Raw genomic sequence first — 25243 nt, 5'->3', positions numbered from 1 at the left:
GAGATAAACTGAACAGCTGCTGGTCTGAGACCAGAGAAGTGCAACCGGTGGCAGCAGGAGCTGGGTCACTCTGTTCCAGCCCCCAAATTTTGGGAAACTGAGACAGGGAGAGAAAGAACACCAAGAGGCTCCAGCCCAGCTGCTTTGTCTGCCATGGAGGGGAGGTTGATGCCAGACAGCCACTGAATTTTCATTTGCTGCTCAAACTCCTGTGTGAAGCTCCTGTTTGGTTTTTATCCTGAGAGAGAAGCTGGTAGCATTTTGTACTGCATGCTGTCAGCAGGTATTTTTCCTGGAGTGGTCTAACACTTTAATAGTTAGCATTTATTTACTTTTTCTTCCCCTTGCCTTGTGGGCATTCTGTTTGTTAATAAACTGTTGGGTTTGGGTTTTTTTCACTTTCATCCATTAATACTCATTTCCTTTTGGTGGAAAGGGATGATTGGAACTCTTTTAGAAGAGACGACTCATTAGAAGAGTGTCCTCTCCTAAATTTGTCTCAAAACTGAGACATCACAATCTGAGTTTCAGTTAATATATGAAAACAATTTCAGTGTGGGCTTTCATAGAAGACCTAGTCACCTGCTTTCAAACAATTTACATGTCCAAAGTGGGAACAAGGCAGATGCTAGGAAAAGGCAGGTTATGAGTAGGGATCCCCATGAGGAGCAAGAACCTTGACCACTAACTAAAGAACCAGTAAACCAAGTCCTATGGCAAAGTTTATACCCAGAATATCACAGAATTGCAGACTGGTTTGGGTTGGAAGGGACATTAAAGACCATCTTGTTCCAGCCCCCTGCCATGGGCAGAGATGCCTTCAACCAGACCAGGTTGCTCCAAGCCCCATCCAACCTGGCCTTGAACACTTCCAGAGATGGGGCAGCCACAGCTTCTCTGGGCAACCTGTGCCAGGACCTCACCACCCTTACAGGGAGAAATTTCTTCCCAATATTCCACACCTAACCCTGCCTTTTGTCAGTGTAAAGCAATTCCCCCTCATCCTGTCACTCCTGTCCCCCTCTGTCTCTCTTGGAGCCCTTTTAAGTACTTGAAGAGGTTCTAAGGTCTCCCCAGAGCCTTGATCCTGTGGTAATTGAGTTTTTCCTTGCACTGGAAGCAGTGACACACAGCTGAAAGTTCAATGCAAAGAGAGTTTTGAATACTGCTGACTTCTTCTGTCCATTACCTGCTCATGGCAGGTAAATTTATCATCTAACTCTGCAGTCACCTGGCATTATCCCTGCACCCACCTTCAGTGATCCTGCAGAGCTGAGGGAGATACTGATGTGAGGTCACAGCTCTAACTGCTCTCATGACCATGGATGCCTATAGGATAGACAAGCTTGCAGCTCAGCTCAAGCAGCCAGGATAAGCTCTTGTTTTCTGTTCGATCACTGAACTTGGGGTTGTTGTAACAACCAGGTACCATGTAAGTCATCTTATGTTTTAACATCTCAGAGCCTCCAAGCCAAAAGTACCTCCTGTGAAAGCAAATCACACACACATGCTTAGGGTCCAAAAATACCCAATTTTATCCCATTTTAGTGTACAAAGGCAAATACAGACATGTAATCCAAACTTCTTGTATTTATATATGCTTTGGGTGCATAATATCTTATTCTTGGAAATGGAAGGAGAATTCAAATCCATGATGCTTTATCCATCCTCAAGGCATATCTTCTAGTGGCACTCCCACTGTGCAGAGGTTTAAAATCATAGAAGCATGGAACAGTTTGGGTTGAAAGGGAAATATCATGTAGTCTACTTTCCCTGAAATGAGCAGGGGTATTTTCAACTAGATTAGCTCGCCCAGATCAGGTAGTGGTTTATATTTATTATACAAATAAAATAATATTTAAAAACCATAATACTAATAGAATATATATGTTTTTATATATACTATATAAATAATTATGTATAGTATATAAAATATATAGCAATAAAAAATATTGCTGTAGATATTTTTTGCAAGAACTACTCTGTCAGAAAACCCTTGAATTCATCCACTGGGGTACCTGGTCCAACATGATGACTATTCCACAGCAAACATTTCTGCAGCTTGATGAGCTGCATTTCCCCATTTCCAACCATGTCCCAAGTGTGTAACACAAGTCAGGGACAGTGAGACGTGCTACACACTACATTGGTAGTGTGACAACTACACAGCCTTGAATAATGCAATACAGATGTGGATGAATGCAGATTAACCTACATTTGGTCCAATCACCTGCCTCTGCCATGCTCATGTGTGAGTATTGGAGGCTGTCCTATTTCTTTACAAAATTTGATATATGTAATGAATCTAAAGTATTTTTTAACATTTAGAAGTCACAAGCCAGTCACTGGCTTTGACTGAATTCTGCTTGTCAATTGATGCCATTTTGTGCAATGCTGCCATTGAATGTTTCTGTAGTTAAAATTAAAAGGCTGTAATTCTTTTTAACTGGAAAAACCATAACAGATCTGGGTGGGAACTAAGTAGATGAAAGAAGAGAGCTGAGGCTTGAGCAAAGATCTTAAGATAAAGGATTACTGAGCTAAGAGAAAGGCTGAGTTGGATTTCCCCTCCCATCATTACCCTTAAATACTGTGTTATTGCAAAGGCTGCAAAATCCAGTTATAAAATCAGTTAGTGCTGTAGACATTGAGGTGCAGAGTTTGCATAATATATGTGGAATTACTGGAGAGGAAATGTGGATTATTCCATTGAAATTACCCTGGGTGCTGTGAGGAAGGTTGTTCTAAAAAGCACCATGAAAATCTAGGACAAGGCAGAAGGGGTTTAAACTGAAAGAAAGGTGATTTAGATTAGATATTAGGAAGAAATTTCTCCCTGTGAGGGTGGTGAGGCCCTGGCAGAGGTTACCCTGAGCAGCTGTTGCTGCCCACCCCTGGAAGTGTCCAAGGCCAAATTGGATGGGGCTTGGAGCAACGTGGGATAGCAGAAGGTGTCCCTGCCCATGGCAGGGGGTGGGACTGGGTGATCTTTTAAGGTCCCTTCCAACCCAAACCCTTCTGTGACTCTGTGACTAAAGTGGGATGAGCAGACAGTTTCAGGGGACAGTGTGGCAGAACTGGGAGTTGGGAAAGCTTCTTTGGGAAGAGACAAAGCTTAGGATGCCCATGCATCCTCTTAGGAAACCATGCAGCACACCAGCACAAGTCACTGGGACTGTGTTGGGTAATGAAGAGTAGAATAAGGGCCATCCAAGTTTATCACTTTTAACAGTCTAACACTCAATTAATTCCACTTCCAGTTAACATATCTTTCTTTAGAAGCTATCCCTACCAGAAGGAGACACAAAAGTTAGATGAATTGCAGGAAATGAAAAAAGTGCTCTCCATTTTTCCACTCCAAGCTTGGGAAACTGCCAGGATCACTTAAACATCAATAATGCAGTGGGGAGGACTCACTGACTCCAGCTCTGTAACAACTTGATTAGTCCCATGGTACCAAATCTGTAAATTCTGGACCACCAGAGCTGCCTTGGGGGAGTGTGGGGAAGAGACAGCAGAAAGCACTGGAATATATGACTCTATTGTGAAATCTCCTCCTAATTACTTAAAAACAAGGACTGATAAGAGTGAATGAAGCAACTAGCAGTCTCTGCAGGTACCATGCTGTCCACACCAAGGCTGTCATGGTGCAATAAAAAGGGGTAAGGATGACTGTAGGAAAGCTTTATATGGAAAACAATGAGAAAGCATGTTGTGGAAGAAGGTTGTTTTATAATAATTGGCTATTTTCAAGGGTTCCTCCAGTGTTTGCACAGAGTGTAGAGCTCTGAAAGCAAAGCTCAGACCAAATGGGTTGTGTCTTTATATCAAAGGTGCTAATGTCCAGAGGGCCCCACTGTGCTCCATCAAAAGCATCATCTGAGCATACCAAAAATATGAGTGAGACACACCATTCACACACACATGAGAAAGAAAATCCCAGGCTATGTGCACAGCTGCCTGTGCCAGAAAAGGTGCTCTAGAAATATTGTGTGCAGCAATCAAAGCCTGGAGAGCTGCACAGGCTGGGAGAAAACCACAGAAACACTCAAGAGACTCAGAGCCTATTCCCATTTCGGGGAGCATCTTGCATTGTCATGATTCGTGAAGCTGATGGGATGTTACCACCCAGGGATCTGATGTCCTAAGATCTTTTGGCACCTCCAGGCCCATCCTGAAACATCTGGAGGAGGTTGCAAATGGGCCACTTGCTTAGAGACAGTGCTGCACTGATGCTCATGTGGACAAAGACACCTAGTCTAGAGGATGGTGCCACCATAATGTGGCTGTAAATAGCCTTAAAAATATATCTGGATCATGGAAACCCACTTCCCAAGAGAGGTACCATTAACATAGAACTGAATAAAAATATTCCTCCACTGCACAGTCTCTGCATGCATCACCCACGCCAGACCTACCTGCCAAACCCAGCTGCCAGTACACAAAAGTGTGCACAGCAATCCCTTTCTTATAGAAGGAAAAGCTCCCAGGCAGTAAATTTAGGAACTAAAAACTAGAAGCACCACTTGTGTGCACACAGCAAATGTTTACAGCCCCTTCAAGCTATTTGTATCCTGCTGGGTAAACAATTTGTCTCATTTGAAAATGAGGCGATCTGAAAATACTTCTTCCTTTGGAGTTGTTCCAAAATTAATCAAAAAATAAAACATGCTAGGGACAAATGTATTAAGCAGGTATTTAATTGAGAGAAGAGATGATGGAAAAAGGCAGATTTCTTGTCTTCTAGGCAGAGCATGCAAGCTTTAAACACATTCTTAGATTGATATTTATTGCAACTGACAGAGCAGAAAGGCTCAGAGAAAGCATTCCTTCCCTTCCCATAAATAATTCACTTCCCGTAGCAGTTCATAAAATGTTTATATTAAGCAATAATTTAATTTTGCATTGCAAAAAAACCCTAACTAACGTCCTAGAAATTCAATGGGGTCATTCTTGGCTGTATTCTGCTCTGTTTGGTCAAATCCTGATCCTGCCCTGACTAGGGTATTTTCCATTGATCTCTGCAACAGCTACGTGAAGCCAGCTCTTGAGTCTTAGAATCATAGAATCTTTTATATTTGAAAATACTTCTATGATCATCAAGTTCAACCATTAACCCAGCACTGCCAAGCCCACTATTAACCCATGACCCCAAGTGCCACATCCACACACTTTCTGAACACCATGAAGCGTTTTCCAGCCAGGCAGGGCAGCTTCAGTGGTCCCACATTAAGCTCTGCTGTCAAGCAATGACGCTTTTGATTCCAAGTCATCATGAATGTGGGGAGGCTGTGAGCTCACCCACAGGTTATTTGGTCTTGGTTGCAAAGATGCACGAGGTCCAACATGGGGTAAGGCTCCAACAGCTGGACCCCAACATGGGAAGGAGGACTGAGACCAGGGCAGGGAGGAGAGAGGGTAGTGGGACCACTGATGATCAGCAGAAGCCATCAAAACAACAGAAATCAAATGTCACCACACATACACCCAGGCAGCTTTTATTAAAACTCTAATAACCTGTGCCCTGAGGAACATAAATAAAAGCTAGCAGCACCAAGGTCACTGTAGACAAAAAAAAATCAATGCAGAGAATGAGTGATAATGACTTTTTTTTCCTCCTAGATTGACAGAGAGGGACTGTGGAGATATCCTCCCTCCTGGCATCTCCAGAGATGCACAATATCCCTTGGACTTTGTCCAGCAATGCACTCAAAGCATTTTTAACTTTTGACATCCAAGTTTTGTTCCTCTTGGCTGTGACAACGGCAGGTTTGAACATCCTAACCCATTGTTACATTTCATAGATGCAAAGTTAATAATCCATTTTTCTCTTCCAAAACCATTCCATACTTTCCAGCTTCCTGCAACGACCATGTCTGCTGCACTCCTGGCCTCTCTAATGGGTGTCCTCAGAACATTCTCTGGTCCATGACTGCTGAAGTACAAAACCAAAACCTGAACAAAAAAAATCTACCTGAGTCTTGACTAATGTTGAAAGATTATTAGACATCCTCTCCAGGTATCTCAGTACATTACTTTCCCCAAAGTATTTATTTTTGAGTGTTTTTGTTGTTAATTTATTGTTTCTTACAATGAAGTAACAATTACTGACATGTGATTTGTGATTCCCTGCAGAATTGTTCCTCCACCAGCTGTCCCCATCTGCACTGGCACTGCAGCTGATCCCTACCTCTTTGTCATTCCCTGCCCTCACCTCTGCTAAACTGCTGCTTCTTTGTTTCAAGCTATTTCTTCAATATGTCAAGATCTCTTTGAATTCCAATTCATGCAAAATGATTTAGCCAATCATAAGTGAAGGACTCAGCACGAGATTACGTGGATGAAATATGGCTCTGGACAGGCTCCCAGGTGGGAGGGTCCTAATGCCACATTCTTAAAAATCCCTTATAAATCTCTTATCTGTAATAAAGTATCAGTGAGAATTACAGGAGAAAATATGGGTTCATCACCTTCACATCTTCACTCTTCCCAGGCCATAATTACAGGACAAGCCTCTGTTTCCTCCTATTTTGCATCATGTCCTAAGCCTGACATGAAAAGACCAATTTTACACAATCATCCAGTTTGACTTCCCACCCAATCTCCATATCAAACATCACTGTGATATAGTCCAAAGCCTGATCCACATAATTCTAAGAGTTGGGCTTTGCAACCACTTACCAAAAATACTGCCAAGACTTCTGTGACGAGAGGTACCAGCAGAAACCCAACCAGAAAACCATCCTCTAAGGCAACAGATGTGCTTGTGTTTTCTGAGGGTTTCCAATTTTCAGAGCAGCCAAGGAGGTAAATTGCAACTGGTCATAAAAGAGAAATCTGTCTTGGGAGGATGAAAATCCTCCATGTACAGGGATCAGCATGCCATGTTAGTATGCAGTCCTAGAACAAGCATGAAGGAGAATCTTGGGAAATGGGGCTGGGAAGAATCTCAAGAACACATTCAATTCATCCCGTGCTCTGGGATCAGGATCTCCTCTGAAGGTTGGCTGGCCTTCTGGAGATGCTACAGACAGTCAGTGGCTGAAACAACCTGTCCCAGAATTCACACCAGCCAAATTCTGCAAACTCTCTCAGCTGTGTGGGTTACACAGAGCCATGGGAGAATTTCCATGAGACACCAGGAAATCACCTCTCCCCTTAAAGCAAGTTGTGGCTGCCCCATCCCTAGAAGTGTTCCAGGTCACATTGGATGGGGATTGGAGCAACCTGGTCTATTGGAAGGTGTCCCTGCCCGTAGCATGAGGTGGAACTGGATGAGTTTAAAGGATCATTTCTACCCAAACCATTCTGTGATTCTGTCATCCTGCTCCGAGCTTTGTTCCAGTTCTGCTGTGCTGTCAGAAGCTTTTACCCACCAAGGGAGGCTCAATTACTGCAACTTTCAATGCCACCTTCCCTGCTCTCTGCATGATGATGCTGCCAAAATCCATCCCAGTTCCCCAAAGGGAAAACATGTTTTTTTCTTGTGTCTTCCCTCCACTGGGCTGCTTGCCAATACATCCCTCTCTGGGAATCCTCTGTGTGAGTTGCCATAGCTGCTGACTGACACTGTGACAAAGCTCTGCTGCTTGGCTGAGACCTGTGTCTTCATCCCCTGGATGCACAGGATACCTGGATGGAGGCTATCAGCCATGGCAAACCCAACCCAGGGCTTTCATACCTTTGTAGGATCTTGCTTGGGCAACCTTCAATCCCATCTTCCTTCCCCCATCTCACATCTTCTGCACATCCATTTATATCCAAATAACAAGAGCACAAAACATGTTCAAAGTCCCAATCTGCAACCCAGCCTGCTGGTGTCCACAAATCCAGCACACTGGAATAATCAGACCTTGTTGGCCAATTCCCTCCCTAGCTTTAGGAACTTCACAGATAGTCTGCTTTGATGGATTGATGGAAAAGTGTGGCTCAGGCTGCAAAAGAGTTTGCAAGATACCCAAGGTCCTTTCAACTTCCTGCTGAGGCTCACAGTGGTGGAATCACACAGTCAAAATGGATGTGAGAAGGGAGAGGAGCCACCTGTGCAGTGAAATGGCATCCTGAAGGCATCTGCAGATCTTCCTTTACAGCCTCATCCAATAAACTAACCAACAGCCCCACTGCTGCCTCAGCCTGGGAATGGGACCAGTCAGGGCTCACATTCCTGCCTGTGTTTCCAGCCCATCAGCATGTGATGCTCATTCCTTTCAAGCAAAGCTCCCTGCACAAGAGAAGATGTGCAGCCTCCTTCAAGGTGAAAGGCAAAGTAAAATTTGGGAGGAAGCCTGAAGTTCAGCAGTCAGGTCTGAAGAATTTCCTTCTCCTGCATGTGGATAACCTCTCCTTTTGCCATTCATCCAGCACAAATCACTATTAGCTGTCACAGGGTGTTTATCTGCCCATCCCTGCAGATGCTGAATTAGACCACAGAGATTTCTCACTGGAATACTTTGCAAGGTTGCTGGTGCCTGACGAATGGTGCTTGGCTGCTGCTGTTTTTTTCTTATGTTTTAAAAGGGTTAAAGATGTGTGGGGCTGTGCAGGTGCTTTGCTGCTCAGAAAGAGGAAAAAAAGAGAAAGTGGTGGTCTTAAAAAAACTAGTGGCCTTCTGTAGTGAAGCTATATACTAATTAATCAAATTAATTTATCTCAGAAAGTCTTGGAATGAGAGGGACATTAAAGATCATCTTGTTCTGACCCCCTGCCACAGGCAGGGACACCTTCCACTATCCCAGCTTGCTCCCAGCCCCATCCAACTTGGCCTTGAGCACTTCCAGGGATGGGGCAGTCACAGCTTCTCTGGGCAACCTGTGCCAGGGCCTCACCACCCTCACAGGGAGGAATTTCTTCCCAATGTCTCACCTGAATTTCTTCTACTTCAGTTTGAACTCATACCCCTAGTCACTGCTGCTCCTGATGAATAGTGCCCCTCTGGCTTCTTGTAGCCCCTTCAGACACTGCAGGGTGCTGTGAGGTCGCCACACAACATTTTCTTCTCCTGGCTGAATCACAGCTCCACCAAAAAACAAAACAAACAAACAAACAAAGCCCACCCACATACAAAAAACCCAAACAAAAAAACTTCAAACAACTAAAAAACAGATAATTCTTTAAAATTAAATTTTATTTTAAAATTAATTACTAAAAATGTAAAGTTTTATTTTTAAATGAACATTTTAAAAATATTCTTTTTTTTTAAAGAATAACAGCCTCCCCACCTTCTCAGAACCAAAACCTATTTTGCAGTGTTAGCAGCACAGCTTGCAGCCAACTCACCAAAGCAGCAGCAGTCTCTCCATATGCACACTGTGTGTGCAAAGTGCTGCAGGGTCCCCTCAGCTGGAGGCACTTTTTGATCAAAAAGAAATTACCAACTGAAAGAATAGTGTGCTATATAAGGAACTATTAATCAAAATAAAGCAGTTATTAATAGAAAGCAAAATGTGTTTGCAATAGAACACCTGCAATGCTGGATTTGGGGAGGAGAAATGAGTTGAAGGCTAAAGCAGTAACTTTGTGAACAGCTCAGTTTGTTTGTATAGTATTTTAATAATATATAAAAACAGATATGCATAAACATAATATATAAAACATTAGTATATAAATTATATTAATCTACAAAAATAAATAATATATAGTTACAAATAGTTATACATCCTTCCAATGTCCTTTATCCAAATATATTTATTTATTTATTTATAAAGGACATTGGAAGGATATCCAGAATACTGAGTTATATATCAAGAGGAAAAAAAAAATTCCGTCCTATAAAACTTCCCTAAAATGGCCCCTTCCCTCCTGGCTGGTGCTGACCTTGGTAGCAGAAGAGCATCCATCCTCTTGCCCCAGTGGGGCAAGGTTTAGCCAAAGAAACAATATGGAAATAAATATAAATATAAATATAAATATAAATATAAATATAAATATAAATATAAATATAAATATAAATATAAATATAAATATAAATATAAATATAAATACAAATACAAATATAAATATAAATACGCTCAACTCAGAGCAAAGAACAGTGAGATTGATGCAAGATTAAGTGCAGAAGTACTTAGCTTGTTTAGCTGGTAGGAGACAGGAAAAGGAAAGGTCATGCTCTAAATGTGAGAGGAGACAGATTTATAACAGCTCTTAGTGATTTATTTGAAAAAGAAAGGATGGTAATCTAAATTAGTTGATCTTTCTCCTCTTTATTTAGTCCTTGTGTTATAGTGGTGGCTTGAAGCCACCAAGCAGAAGTGGGATTTGCCCTACAGCATCATCTCCTGCATCCCAAAGAAGCTGGAGGTCTCACCACACACAGAAGTGTGTGGAAGGGGAGGAGGAGAGATGTTTGACATGTCCTTTGACACGATAACTGACTCAACAGACAAAAGAAATGTGAAAATCTACCTGGTTTCAGCAGAGCATTTTATCCAGGACCATGTGGGAAATGATTAATTAAGCCAGTGAGCATGAACATCAGCAGAATGGGAAACCAGGCAAGGGAAGTGACACTGCTGAGTGTTGGAAGGCTGAGCTGCAGCCTGGAAGGAGGTTAGCAGTGTCTAACATTTTTAAGGTTGACTTTGGCACTAAAAAAGTAGGGCAACATTGATGACACCTCCTAATGATGCAATGTAATTAGGAGCACCAATGTGTAGGAGGATCAGGAAATCACAAAGGAAGGAGGGGATTGACCTTGGCTGCCATGTTCAAAATGGAATGAAAATTACTAGTTAATTCTAGGCTTGATTTTAATCACCAGAATTTTTTGCTATGGGATGTAACTGTCTGAGAAGGAGAAGAGAGAGAGAACAGTATGGACATCTTAGTTATCAAAGAGTAAATGAGGGATTCATAGTGAATCCATGATGCCCACAAACATGACTCATGAGTCTACAGTAGAAATGGGAACCTCATCTCCAAAGGGCAATAGTCTGCATCTCTGTTTAAGAAACAGAGATTTCATCTAGAAAAAGCTAGAGAGACAAGGTTGATACCAGGAAGTACAAATTTTTATTTCCTAGCTACAGAGATAACCATGTGGATACTGTACTTGGAGACACTGAGCAGTGACATTTGGACAGGAGAAAGTCACTAAGTATGCCAATAAAACAGAAAAAATGTAAGAGATAAATAAACTAAATAAAACAGCAAACTACAACCTGTCCATTGACCCAGATTGGAAATGAGTTGAAAATCATCAGGTCATCATGAGGTCTCGGCACAGCCTTCCTGCTGGCATAATGCAACTAGAAATTCTGCATTTCTGAGACAGAGCCTTGGGTATTACTCATAAAGACTAAATAATGAACCAGATAATTGGACTTCAAGGTTCAGAAGGTCCCATCCAGCTCCAGGTCTCTCTGAGGTGACCCAGGAGAGCAGGAGCAGAGGAACAGTTGCTCAAGCACATCGACTCCATCACCTGAATGCCATCTCCCCCTCTTCCTCCTCCTCTGCCATGTCCTAAGGCATGCACCGACCAGCTCCAGTTTGCACAGAGTCAAAGCAGTGAAATTCAGTCTTACCTACACTGCTGAGCAGCTCCCTGTTGGCTTTTGGGGCTGGATGTCGCCCACCTTAAACTGATTGCAGGGAATACATTGCCACATACTCCAATTTGGAGCTACCTACTTGCAAGTGTCTCCAACTTGGAGACACCACCAGTCTTTCTCAGCTGATGGACTACATCCAGAGGAGGTCAAGAGTGTGGTGGAGTAGCTCTCTGCCTGTGTGTTGTGGCTTGACATTGGGCAAATGCCAGGCACCCACAACAGATGTTAACTCACACTCCCCTGCTACAATCGGGCAGAGGAGAGAAAAAAATTAAACAAAGGGCTCATGAGTTGATATAAGGATGGAGAGAAAACACTCCAAGGGCAAAACAGGCTCAACTAAGAAGTACAAAGTGAATTTGTAACTAAGTCAGAGGAGGATAATGAGAAGTAAAATAAGTCCTTAAAAACACCTTTTTGCCCCAGCCCCCCCCTCCTTCCCACCAACAGTGCAGGGAGACAGGGCCTGGGGGCTTTGGTCAGCTCATCTCCTGACATCTTCCACTGCTCAGAGAGAGAAATCATTCCTCTGATACGCCGTGGGAGACAGTTCTCTGTGAACTTTTCCAACATGGTTCCAATATCATGAGTAGCAGTCCTTCCAAAATTGCTGCAATGTGAGTCTCTCCCATGGGCAGACAGTCCTCCCAAAACTGCTGTGGCATGGCTCACTCATCCATGGGCTGCATCCAACAAGGACAGGCTGCTCCAGCCTGGGAGCAGGGACCCCCTCTCTCCACCAGCTCTGGATCACAGACTCCTCCAGGCATCCACCTGCTCCAGCATGGGCACCTCCCCCACGGGCTGTGGGTGGATCTCTGCATCCCCCGGGGATCCCCATGGGCTGTGGGTGGATCTCTGCATCCCCGTGGATCCCATGGGCTGTGGGTGGATCTCTGCATCCCCCGTGGATCCCATGGGCTGTGGGTGGATCTCTGCATCCCCCGTGGATCCCCATGGGCTGTGGGTGGATCTCTGCATCCCCGTGGATCCCCATGGGCTGCAGGGGCACAGCTGCTTCACCTTGGTCATCACCCTGGGCTGCAGAGGAATCTTGGCTCTGACACCTGGAGCACCTCCTGCCCCTCCTTCTCCACTGACCTTGGTGTCTCCATGTTGTTTTCCTCACATGTTGTCATCTCCTCCTCTTCTCTGGCTACAAAACAACTGCGCCCATTTTGTTTTTATTTCTTCTTAAATATGTTATCACAGAAGCATTACCACCATCTCTCTTTGGCCAGCAGCATGTCCATCTTCATAGCCATCAGGGATTGGCTCTGTCAGACATGGTGGAAACTTCCAGCAGCTTCTAACAGGAGCCACAGGAGTCTCTGTGACCCTCTCCACTACCATGCCATGCAAAACCAACAAAGCCTGCATCATCCATCTCCATGCTCGATGTCTTAGTGAACACCAGAGCCAATAGTCATTAGTTACTCACACAACTGGTCCCTGTGGTATCAGCAGACATTGTGTCTCCTCCTGCTACTAAAGGTCTGTATCAAGTGACCCCTGAGACGGAGCTCAGCCTGTGCCAAAGCTGCCAAACACCTCTCTGAACAGCCTTTTCTGAATGGAAGGAAAAATTCTGCCCCTTCCTTTCCATCTGAAAGAAAATTGGATCCATCTGCCTACACAGTTACTTTAATAAACACTCTCATAGCTGAAATAACAAGGATTTGGAGAATGGTACCTGCCCAGGACTGTTCTCTGGCAGTGGAGTCTGGGATAGCCTTCACTCATGCTATTAAACCTCTTTAACCTCTAAAACCAAGGTGGCTGCATCCAAACTGATTGTAGGAATAAGTTCTTGGCTTGAGAGTGGGTGCAAACAAACTCAGTGTGAGAAGAGGACTAGGGACAGTTGCAAGAACTGGAGTGTACATGATGTTTCCATACCCAGGAACATGTCCTGGGACTCTTTAATTTACTAGTACAGACATAGCTATGGATCTGATCAGAGATTTCAGAAGGCAATGGAAGATTTCCCATCTTACAGCATAAGCAGTGTTATTAGCATTCTCACCAAGACTGATGTCCTCCACACGAGATTTTCAACAATTGGTTAGATAAAATCACAGAAACACAGAATGGCTTGGGTTGGAAGGGACCTTAAAGCTCATCTTTTCCACTCCCCTGCCATGGGCAGGGACACCTTCCACTGGACCAGGTTGCTCCAAGCCCCATCCAACCTGGCCTTGGACCCTTCCAGGGATGAGGCAACCACAGCTTCTCTGGACAACCTGTGCCAGGGCCACAGCACCCTCATAGCCAAGAATTTTTCCCTGATATCCCTTCTAACCCTGCCCTCTAACAGTGGAAGCCATTTCCCCTTGTTCTGCCCCTCCAGGCCCTTGCTCAAATTCCCTCTCTGACTCTTGGAGCCCCTTTAGGCACTGGCACGGGCTCTGAGGTCTCCCTAGAACCTTCTCTTGTCCAGTCTGAACACCCCCAGCTCTCCCAGCCTGTCTTCAGAACAAGAAGGAGAATGCATTTCCTGCCCTTTTGTATCTTGGTCCAGCCTTCCTGTGTGGACATCCCTCCCTAAATTATCTCTGCTGTATCTCTGAAAACCAGGCAGCAAGTCTCCAGTGCTGACTCATTCATCTCTATAGCTACTACAAATTCTCATTTGCTCCACATCTTTAGTACCTCCAGGGTCTGAGATGAATGACAGAACATTAGCAACAGGCAATTCATTAATACTAGAGGTAGTCCAAAATTTTCCATTGAGGCCTTTATTGTCTTGTTTCCTCCGCTAGGAAAGGAAGTTGGTGGGAGGGAAAAAAAAATAATTGTTTTGGTAATAAAAATTAAAAATCTGGTTTCACAATATTACTTCTCAGGGGGAAATTAATTTTCTTAGTACTCATTTTGATACCTTACAAAGGGGGTAAATGGTCCTTTCCCTTTCGTATCTTTTTTGTTCAGGGAATAAAGGTAACAAAAGAAGCAGAATGCAAGACAAAGAAGAAGGGGGGGGGGGAAAAACCGCCAAGAAACACCTAATTCTGTCATTTTCCCACAATTTCCAAATAAAAATGGAAAGTATTCATTCATTCCTTCTTTTATTTTTGCCAAATGTGCTTTTATTTGTTTCACATCCACCAGAAAACGTGCTACTGTGTGCACATTTTGTTGCTTGCTCTCTCTGTTAGCAAACCCCCAGGGTCGAGTCCAGCCCACTCCATCCTCTGGTGCAGCAGGGAGAAATGCTCTGCTCATCCCATCCAGAAGTTCAGAGGGACAAACCCCCTCACCTCACAGAATTGAACAAGAAACAGCTTCATCCACCACCAGCAGCTTTTCCAGGGGCTGGTCACTGACCTGACTGAAGGATTCTCTGGTCCTTGGTCCCTCAGGGTCCACAGACCACCCTGAGAAGCAGGACCAAAGAGAAGAGTGGGGGAGGTGAAGGAGATGTAACCCGCCTTGGTGATCTGTAAACTTGGGCAGCTCATGGGCTGGGGAGGGAAACTGAGGCAAGAAGCTCCTCAGTGCTGGAACCTTGCTTGACCACGGCACACTCAGTGAGAGCAATGGGAATAAGTACATAAATAAATCCCATGTATAACTGAATAGTTAAAAAATTATCTTTAATGAATATATAAATATAAAAATACAAATAATGTAAATACTATGAATAAAATAAAGAAATACTAGAAATACTGGAAATAAATCCTATTTATTCTGTGGGATCCCTGGGCACAGGCAGCCTCCAGCAGACATCCACACTCCTGCCACTCCAGCCTTACAGAAGGCTTCTGGCTCAAATGCTAATACAAACAAATCACTCATCCCTCTGGCTGGGAGGAACCTCCATCTTTCATGGATGTCACCACCAGGCACCACCTCTGCTCTGTACCACTGGTGGACCTGGGAGGAGGTCACAGGCACGTCTCTCTGTAGTATTCATCTGTCTAGGTACACAAAGGTTAAAAAAGAGAATTCTTCCCTTTAGCATGGACTTCCCCCATGACCTTGGGCTAGTCACTTACTCTATCTCACGCTCTCAGATATTCCTCACATGGAAATAATACCCAGTGGAGCTTAAAAACTGCTGCTCTGCTCTTTGGTTTCACCAAGGAATTGTTTCCCAGCCTTGGAAACACTGATTTGCAGCAGTGACAGAAGACTGTAAGGAAATCTCCCCCCACTCTCTGCTGATGGGGAGCCTTCATCCATGCACAAGGAAGAAAAGCCCCATGTAAGCCATCCTTACTGCTCTCTAGCAAGAGGTCATTAGGAGATCATTTTTGGCTGCTGAGTGGCCCCTAAGGTTGCCCCAATAGGCTGTGAGTCTCCATCCTTGGAGATGTTCAATACCCACCCAGCATGTCAGCAGCCAGGTTCTTGGCAGTAATTAGGATTTGGAGAATTTGGTTTTTAAAAAGCATCCAAACAATAAACAGCACTTGGAAGATGCCTAATTTGAACAGAAAATGAGAACAATTAGCCAATACATCTCTTATGCATTAATGAAGAGGCACTTATGTTCTACAGCTGAGTGTCAGAGCAAACACTTCTGCAATATGCAGCAATGAAGAAGAACATGGAAGTGGGAGAACACTTTCCCAAGTGGAAAGAGAAGCCCTAAGAGTATTGTGAAAGCCAACAAGCAACACAAAGAAAGCTGAATCCTTTAGTTCTTCTTAGGTTTAACATCCCTGCTGATCCAACCCCTTTCCTTGGGGAGGAATCCTAGCTTGGTGCCTTAGAAATTTGCTGGAGAAGACTGGAGGGATAGAAAGGTGAGCAATCTGCATTTAAATATGCAAATAAGTCTAATTATCCTTTGTAGCAGAGGAAGAGAAGCAACACACCAGCTCTCCAGTTCGTGGAGAGCTTTCTGCTTTAGCCCTGCTATATCCGGCATGAGCCCAGACCTTGCAAGGTGAGCAGACAAAAAGCTGAGTCTCAGTTCACAGCAGATTTAAGGGCTGTGTCACTCCTAGAGACTCTTTCCCCCCACTCTCCACCCCTGCAAAACAGAGCCCCCAAAAATCCCTGGCCATTTTCTTGTTTCTCAGCCAAGCATCACACTTGGATGCACCTGAGCCTCCAGCATTACCCAGTGAGATTTAGAGCCGATGCCAAATGACTGCAAAAATCAAGATCTCACTGCTTGAACTGTTTCCCACCTAGGGAGGGGGGAGAGCAGATGACTGTCAGCTTTGCTGTGCCACCAGTGAGACAGAGGAGTCAAGTCAGAGTTTCACCTTAAATCTGCATAAATGTACTACCCATTTGATGGCCAGGTGTCACTTCTAATCTCCCCAAGACAGAAAATAAATCATTCAAAGGCATAAACACCTCAGCATTCACACAGCTATAGGGAAAAGCAAAAAGGCTGCAATCGCACTTTTGTCACCACAATCCCCAGCTTTGCTCTGTGCCACTTCCACCCTGGTCTCGGCAGCAAAGAAAGTGCTGGAAAACACAACCGCAGCAAACCCTCCTTGCAAACGTGCATGCAGGGCAGCCACCCCACCACTTTTGTTTTTGCATTCCCGACACATCGAACGCCTTGAGCCGGAGAGAAAAAAACAACAGCAGCTCGCTGCAAGCAGTTTCACACTCTGAATCCCAAACAAGGTCTCTTGCTGAGGTGAAATAAGGGCATCCATTTCTAGTTGGCTGGGGAGGTGGTAGAGGGGACAGAAGGATGTGTCATCCCCTGCTGCGCTGCATTAAAACATGGCAGCGTCTGAAGGCTGCCCCACCCAAGCGGCCTAGGATGAGTGTCCCTCATCCTGGCGCATCCCCGGGATGCTTTGTCTTGAGCGTGGGCCAGCCTGGAATGCTTCCTGGGAGGCTCCTGGGAGTGGAGCACCCCAGCCGTGCATGGGCCCCCTGGGATGTGGTCAGGGTGCCGGTCCTTTGGCTTGGCTGCTGCATGACAGCCAGGGATATGCTCGGAAAGGACCAGAGGTGGCTTGCACATCCCATGGAGGTGACCCCAAACATTACCCCCATGGAAATCCAAGGTGGTGAGTGTCTCTGAATTTTGGAATGCAGTGGAGGGAGGAACACAAAGACACTCAAACCTGCTGCCAAACCCGCCCCGACAAAAAGCGCCCACGTAATCACTACCTGCACAATACCTACTCCCCATCATGGACTCCCAGAGAGATGGGGAATTTAAGGACACCCCCCGGGCAGGAAATCTGCAAGCCCCTCTGGAATGTTTCCCAGCCCCAGTCCCAGGGTGTGATGCTCCTTCGGGAAAGCGCACAGACGGACTGGGTAAAAGCTAGCGAAGGGCCGGAAGGTTGAGGATGGGGATGGACAGGGGGCACGGGGACATGTCTTCTCACCTGTAGGACGAGCTGACCCCCGCCGCCACCTCCTCTTTGATCTGCCTATTGACAGCATCGGCAGCCGCCCGGCCTCTGCTCGGCTCCGCCGGCTGCCCGCCCGCCTCCTCCGCCTTCTTCCGACCCTTCTCTCTCCCATCCCCGGGCCGCACTGCTTTGGGATGCTCATCCTCCGCCTCGGCGTGCTCCTCCTTCTTCTCGGGAGCGAGGTGCACCTTCCGCCGCTTCTCCTGAGCCGGTTTCTCCGGGGGAGCGCGGTCCAGGGCCAGGACGGGAGAAGGTCCCGGTTTGGGGATCCAGGGATGGTCGCCCCGCTTGGGGATGGGCCAGGCACGGAAATCCTTCTGGTACTGCGTTTCCTTCTCGAAGGGAGTGTCCGAGGGCTGGTACTCGCTCTTGGGCTTGCAGCTGGGCTCCGGCCGCTGCACCTTCCAAGGCTTGTAGTCGTGCCGCATAACCGAATCGGCCGGGGGAGAGGCGTGCGGGGCCGGGCCGGGCCGGGCGGGACCGGGAGCCGGCTCAGCCCCTCCGGCCCCCGCAGCCGCCTCGCCGCCCGGCTGGGTCTCGATGGGGGCCGCGGGGCGCGGCGGGGGCGCGGCGGGATGCTCGGTGGCCTCCGAGTATTTGGTGAAAACGAGGGGCACGGCGATGTCCGCCTTGTCCAGCTGGTTCCAGAAACGGGCGATGCAGCAGGCACGGGTGATGCAGGGCCACGCCATGGCGGCCCCGCGCCGGGAGCGACCGCTCCGCGCTCCGAGCCCCGCACCGCTCTCCGCCCCGAGCTCCGAGCTCCGCGCTCCGCCCCGCACCGGCGGCGCGCCGGGGAGGCGGGGCTGGCACGAACACGGGCGAGGAAAGGCACGCACACGGGCTAGGCACGCACACGAGCGACACACCTGCACATCCACACAGCTACACGCATGTGTGACACATGGCTGTGTGTGCACAGATCTGCACATCCACACACCTACACACGTGTGACATGGCTGTGTGTGTGCTCATATCTGCACATCCACACAGCTACACACGTGTGACACATGACTCTGTGTGCACACTTGCACATCCACGAACGCATGTGACACATGGCTGTGTGTGCACAGATCTTCACATCCACACACGTGTGACATGGCTGTGTGTGCACACACCTGCACATCCACACAGCTACACGCATGTGACACATGGCTGTGTGTGCTCATATCTGCACAGTCACATAGCTACACGCAGGTGTGACACATGGCTCTGTGTGTGCACACACCTGCATACTTCATACACACCTGGACAGACACACCTATACAACCACACACCTGCACATACACAGGCCACACATGCACACCAAACACACACTCCTGTGTGTGTTCACACATGCATGGTCACACACCTGTACACATATGGGCAAGTCACATACATGCATGTGTGGACGCACCTGCATGATTGATCACACATGCAAGGTGCCCATGTGTGCAAACACATGCATGTGTGATCACACACACACACCTGCACACATCCGTGAGAGATGCCCCAATTTGTGTGCGTGCATCCACAGTTGCACACACAGGTGGACACATGCCCATGTATGTCTCCATGTAACTGCATGGGCATGCACCAGAGTACAAACATGCAAGAAATGCCCATGCGTGTGTGCGCACACACAAATGCTTGGTGACATGCCTGCACACATATGTGCAAAGTCCCCATGTGTTCATGCACATGCATGCATGGTCACTCACACCTGCACACATGCATGCAAACACACATGCAAGGCACACTTGTGTGCACACACCTGCATATGTGCACATGCACTCACGTCACCTCACACACAAACACACACACTTGCACACAGATATGGGGACATGCAGAAACACACAAATCACATTCACACGTGCAGGTTCTCATGTAAGTGTATATGCAGTGCACGCTGACGTTTGTACACACAGATGTGCATGTGTGTGTACACGCACATCACTGCACACACAGGCAAGCACATCCAAACGCATGCATGTATACACAAACCTGTACACATACACTCACCTCTGTACACACAGGCACAAGCTCATACATGCACGAGGGTGTGCACACCTGCATTCACATGTGCGAGCACATACATGCACGCAGACATAAATATGACACACATATGAACACGCACAAGTGGACATGTCTGTCACACACACATTTTCTTCTTTCCTTTTGCCTCTTTTGCCACTGCAGATCCAAACCAAAACACCCCACACCCATCTCCTGCTGACTGATTTCCTCTGAAATCTGATTCCCAGGGTGGATTCACAGCCCCAAATCCCACGCTCCTTTCTAGCCTTGCCTCCACCTTCACCCCATCCATCATCCAGCCCTCCAACCCTTCCTCCATCCTGCCATCAGTCCCTCCATCCCTCTCTCTCTCCATTCCTCCCTGTTTCTCCATCCCTTCATTCCTCCATCACTATCACTCCACACCTCCATCTCTCCATTCATCCCTCCATCCCTCTCTACCTCCATTCCTTCATCCCTCCATCCTATTCTCCCTCTGTTCCTCCATCATTCCCTCAACCCTTCCATTCTTCTCTGCATCTTTCTCTTTATTCCCTGGTGCCAATAAAGTCCATTTGCTCCCAAATCACATCCACACTTGAAGCCCTCCAGTCTTTGTCAGCCTTGCAACTGCTGTCAGCATTTCCACTGGGAGTAGAACTCCAATAAAACCAGTGAAATCCACACACCCAAATGCTGAATTACAAAGAGAAAAAGCAATTCCCACTCATCAGTGACTGCAGCTGCTGCGAGTGCAGTGAAAGGCAGGATTATCCCTGAGGGGATTGTTTCTCTACTACAATGCTTTGTATCCCCTTGTTGATTCTTAGGCCCTGAGGATTTTGGGCTTTGGGTTTTCTTTGCTTGTCTTTGCCTGGAACGGCTTAATTTCATTCTTACCTGTAGGCAAATTGTGGAAACTCATTTTATGGGTGATATTGGAGCACTCAGTGCTGGGGATAGATTGTTCAAAGAGCCACCTTTGGAAAGAGAATAAATAAATAAATGTCAGCTAGAGGTGTCTATACACAGACATTGCTTTGTCTTCCAGATTTATGTAATTCCCACTATTACATCCAGTGCAATTAAAAGCGAGGATTACAATTAAAGATTTAGGAAGCTCCTCAGTATTTCCCAAGTTAGAATCCAAGCCACAACAGTGGGGCATCAGTGCACTGTGTATCACCCTTGTAAGTGTGCACTGTACTCCTGTGCATCCGTGATAGGTGTGCTCATCTCTGCTTAGGCTGGGTTTTGAGGTTGGAAAAGTCCCCTGAGATCACTGAGTCCAACCATTCCATCAGCACTGCTAAGGCCAGCACTCAACATGTCCCAAATGCCACATCTACATGGCTTTTAAATCCCTCCAGGGATAGGGACTTCACCACTGCCTCGTGTAGTCTTTGCCATGACTTGACAACCCTGTTCATGAAGAACATCCAAAACAAACCTCCCCTGGTGCAACCTGAGGTCATTTTCTCTTGTTCTGTTGGTCTTATCTGGGAGCAGAGCCCAACCTCCACCTGGCTCCAACCTCCCTCCAAGGAGTTTTTATGAATGGAGATGAGCTTAAACAAGTCCTGCCTTTGACTCAGATTTCTGGCAGTAGCTCTGTTTGGGGTGGCCTGCACCCAGATTGCTCTTCTTCACAAGTTGTTGATAATGACTGATTAGGTCTGTTACAAAATGAATGATTTATTGAATAGGCACAAAATTAACAGACATAAGACTTTGAATAGACTACTTACTACACAGGATAAAACAAAAAGAACTACTAGTACATAAAATACAGTGCACAATAAAGGTACCTATATTACAGCTAGCTAAGTAATAGTATAGATTAGGATTCAATGTAACTTACCACCAAATTGATGATGGGAGTACACATAGAATACTTTCACTCAGTTTTTGGGAAAGCATCCATGGAATTTGCATCCTAACTCTGGGGAGAAGTCCTACACATTTCCAAGGTGTGTGTGGGAGGCTTCTGCCTCTGTGAAAGTTTGTGCAGCTTTTATAGTTCTGAAGTGAAGTGTCTCTCAGTCAGGAATTCCAGCTTATCTCCCCACATCTTGTTGTCAAGGCCAGCTGTTTATTGGGAATTCCACCCTGACACCAGAGAGAAATAACTCACTCTCTAGGCAAGCTGGCCGGGGTTATCCCATCAATTCATGTGGGGAAGAGAATGTCTGAGCTATCCAGCCGATGTACAGAGCAGATGAGCTCTGCTGTGGTATGGGGGAAGTCCTGCCACAGGAGTTGAAGATAGTAAGAAGGTTCCCCCTTTTCTCCGGGCTGAAAGGAGCAAAGGAGCCTCCTTTGAACCCACCATCTCCTTCAACTGCTTCTCACGTTCCAGACCCTTCCCCATCTCCATTCCCTTCTCTGGACATGGTCCAGCTCCTCAATGTCCTTATCAGAGTGAGGGGCCCAGAACTGTCCCCAGGACTGGATGTGCCTCAGCAGGGCCCAGCAAAGGGCAATGGTCACTGCCCTGGTCCTTTTGGACACACCACTGCTGACACAGGTGAAGTGCCCATGGCCTCTTGCCCATCTGGGAACACCTAGGATCACATTTAGCCACTCTCAACCAGCACCCCTTTTCAGCAAGAATGATAGAGTCATCCCAAAACTGCTGCTGTCAGACCCCAGCTCTGTGTTTCCATGCACACTACAGGTTAATGGCAAACAGCTTTTGCATTGAATGGACTATGGAATTACAAAAATATTAGTATATGCGTGGAAACAGGAGTGAGGAAAACTGGAAAAGAATGACCTTATAATGGTGACCCAAGGTCTGCAAGGAAGATATGCAACAAGAGTATTGCAATGGGATCAAGTTTTCTGGCTTGTGAAGTTCAAGACTGTGTTTCTTTTTAAATACTCTCAATAATTTCATTTATCTTAAAACTGTCATGGTGATTTTTGAGCATGTGAATCCCATCTTGATCTGAGAACTGCCTCACACGTTTGTGGACTTTCCTGCAGAAAACCTTTCAAAGTGCATCCATGTTGCTGTTTCAGGACTTGTTGCACTGAGAGCTGTTAATGAAACGAGTTGTTCTTAATATAACAGGGAAGTTTTGTGGGAAGAAGGATGGGGACCTGTTGGAATGAGTCCAGAGGAGGTCACTAAGATGATCACAGGGCTGGAGCTCATCAGTTCTGGAGACAGGCTGAGACAGCTGGGTGTGTTCAGCCTGGAGAAGACTCTGAGGAGACCTTAGAGCCTCTGCCAGTGCCTAAAGAGGCTCCAAGAACTGGAGAGGGACATTGGACAAGGGCCTGGAATGACAGGACACGGGGGAATAGCTTCCCAGTTCCAGAGGGCAGGATTAGAAGGGGTATCAGGGGGAAATTTTTGGCTGTGAGGGTGGTGAGGCCCTGGCACAGGTTGCCCAGAGAAGCTGTGACTGCCCCATCCCTGGAAGTGTTCAAGGCCAGGTTGGATGACGCTTGGAGCAACCTGGTCTAGTGGAAGGTGTCCTTGCCCATGGCAGGTAAGTGGAGTAAGATGATCTTTGATGTCACTTTCAACCCAAACCATTCTGTGTTTCTGTGATTCTGAGATATTAGCGTGTTCTGGAGGGAGAAAGTCTGTATAAATCCATTGCAACAGCTCCCACTCTGGAGCTATTCCGTGTCCTAGCTCTGTGTTCAGCAGTGCCATCACACAGGGATTTGCACAGCATCTTGCACCTATTTGGGAACTGGAACACAAATGGCTTTAGAGCATCTTTATGAGAGTCCCTCATCTGCAGCATGCCTGGGCTCATGCCACATGGAAACACTCAGTCATGCATTAATCACCTTTATTTATAACAAAAGTCATGGACAAAACTGCCTGGTGAGGTTTTGCAGCATCAGGAGACTTTGCTGCTCTGCAGATACCATGCAGACCTAGCTGGTGTTAGAAGCTGCAGAACTACAAAAAATTGCTTATAGTCTCAGTGAAATGTATGGTTATATATCTAATCTATATCTATATTTATATCTGTATCTATATCTTGAAGCATGGCTGCTCATTCTCGTTCAGGAATCAATTATGGAAAAGCATCATCAAGTAAAATCCATTAGCTCTAATCAGCGGAATTGATGTGCTGGCTGCAAACGTCTCTGAGAGAGGACGGGAGTAAATTTAAAAAAAAAAAAATCTGTTTTTAAATTATGACCACCATGGCAGGAAGAATTCTTTCTCCAGCCTCCTCTGGGAAAAGGGTGTGGCCAAATGTGATGCCACAACGTGGGACTTAAGGGGATGATTAAGGACATGGGTGTCATACAGCATCAGACTGCATCAGTCTGCAGCACAATCCTGCCACAAAGTTTATTATTAGGAAGAAATTCCTCCCTCTGAGGGTGTTGAGGCCCTGGCACAGATTCCTCAGAGAAGCTGTGGCTAATCCATCTGTGGAAGTATTGGACAGGGCTTGGAGCAACCTGGTCCAGTGGAAGGTGTCCCTGCCCATGGCAGGGGGTGGAACAGGATGATCTTCAAGGTCTCTGTCAACACAAACCAGTCTGTGATTTTAAAGGCAACATGATGTGGTATAAACCAGAATAAGGTCAATATTTTACAGCCCCTAAAATCATTGATGACTCTGAGCAGAGCCCCAGGCAGTGTCTTCTTGTCCTATCCATGCTGGGATCCACTGGCATGGAGGCAAGGAATAGCTCCCAGTATCCCCTGAGCAATGATAACCAGGATGTTTTGGAAGCTGATTAATAAGGTACCTGATGAACCTTCTTCTTCTGGCATTCTCACATGAAGCCAGGGCACCTTTCAGTCAAACTTAAGCTATTGGAGACCATTCAGGGACATTTTTAATAGTTTCTCCTGCATTTTGTGATGGATGAAGAGCAGGATGACTGTCAATGACGATGTGAGCAGGTGTTTGTATCTCTGCTGAGGGATCTGATGTTGACAAAGGTGGGTTGGCTTCTTTTCTCACACCACCAGCTGACATCTCACCACATGCTGTCTGTACACATTCTCCCCACACCCTGTGCACACATATCCACCAATTCTTTTAGGAAATAATGCTATGGTATTGTGAGAACAGCATGGCAAAGCTCAGGGCAAGACCTTATAGGAGTGGACCGTGGATTTACTTAGGGAAAATACACACACCATACAGTGGCAGCCATCTCAAGGGTAGGCACCTAGCTCCTTGTTAATCACTGCTAAGAGTCAGAGGAAGGGGATGGAAGCTCATCCCATCGCTCCCAGGAGATCACTGACAAAAGCTGGAATGAGGTGCAAATGAAGAAAAAATAATCAGGTAGGAGCCTCACATCTCCTTAGAAGCGTTTTTCCTCCATTATAGGAATGGAGATGCCCTGGGCTCGAGGCAG

The 25243-nt window shown here is 46.2% G+C and overlaps 1 protein-coding gene across 1 annotated transcript in view; it reads right to left on the bottom strand.

Annotated features, from left to right (window-relative positions):
- Positions 1-18616, bottom strand: part of MAP6 (microtubule associated protein 6) — a 46541-nt gene extending 27925 nt beyond the window's left edge. Inside the window, exon 1 of the mRNA XM_014882081.2 lies at positions 17867-18616. Within this exon, the coding sequence (XP_014737567.2) occupies positions 17867-18585 (719 nt within the window). The 5' untranslated portion in view covers positions 18586-18616. The remainder of the gene's footprint in view (positions 1-17866) is intronic.
- Between the last annotated feature and the right edge of the window lie 6627 nt (positions 18617-25243).

This window comes from Sturnus vulgaris, chromosome 2 (assembly GCF_052056855.1).
Source record: "Sturnus vulgaris isolate bStuVul1 chromosome 2, bStuVul1.hap1, whole genome shotgun sequence".
In the NCBI taxonomy this organism is placed as follows: Eukaryota; Metazoa; Chordata; class Aves; order Passeriformes; family Sturnidae; genus Sturnus; species Sturnus vulgaris.
This window is presented reverse-complemented; position numbering and strand designations above follow the sequence as displayed.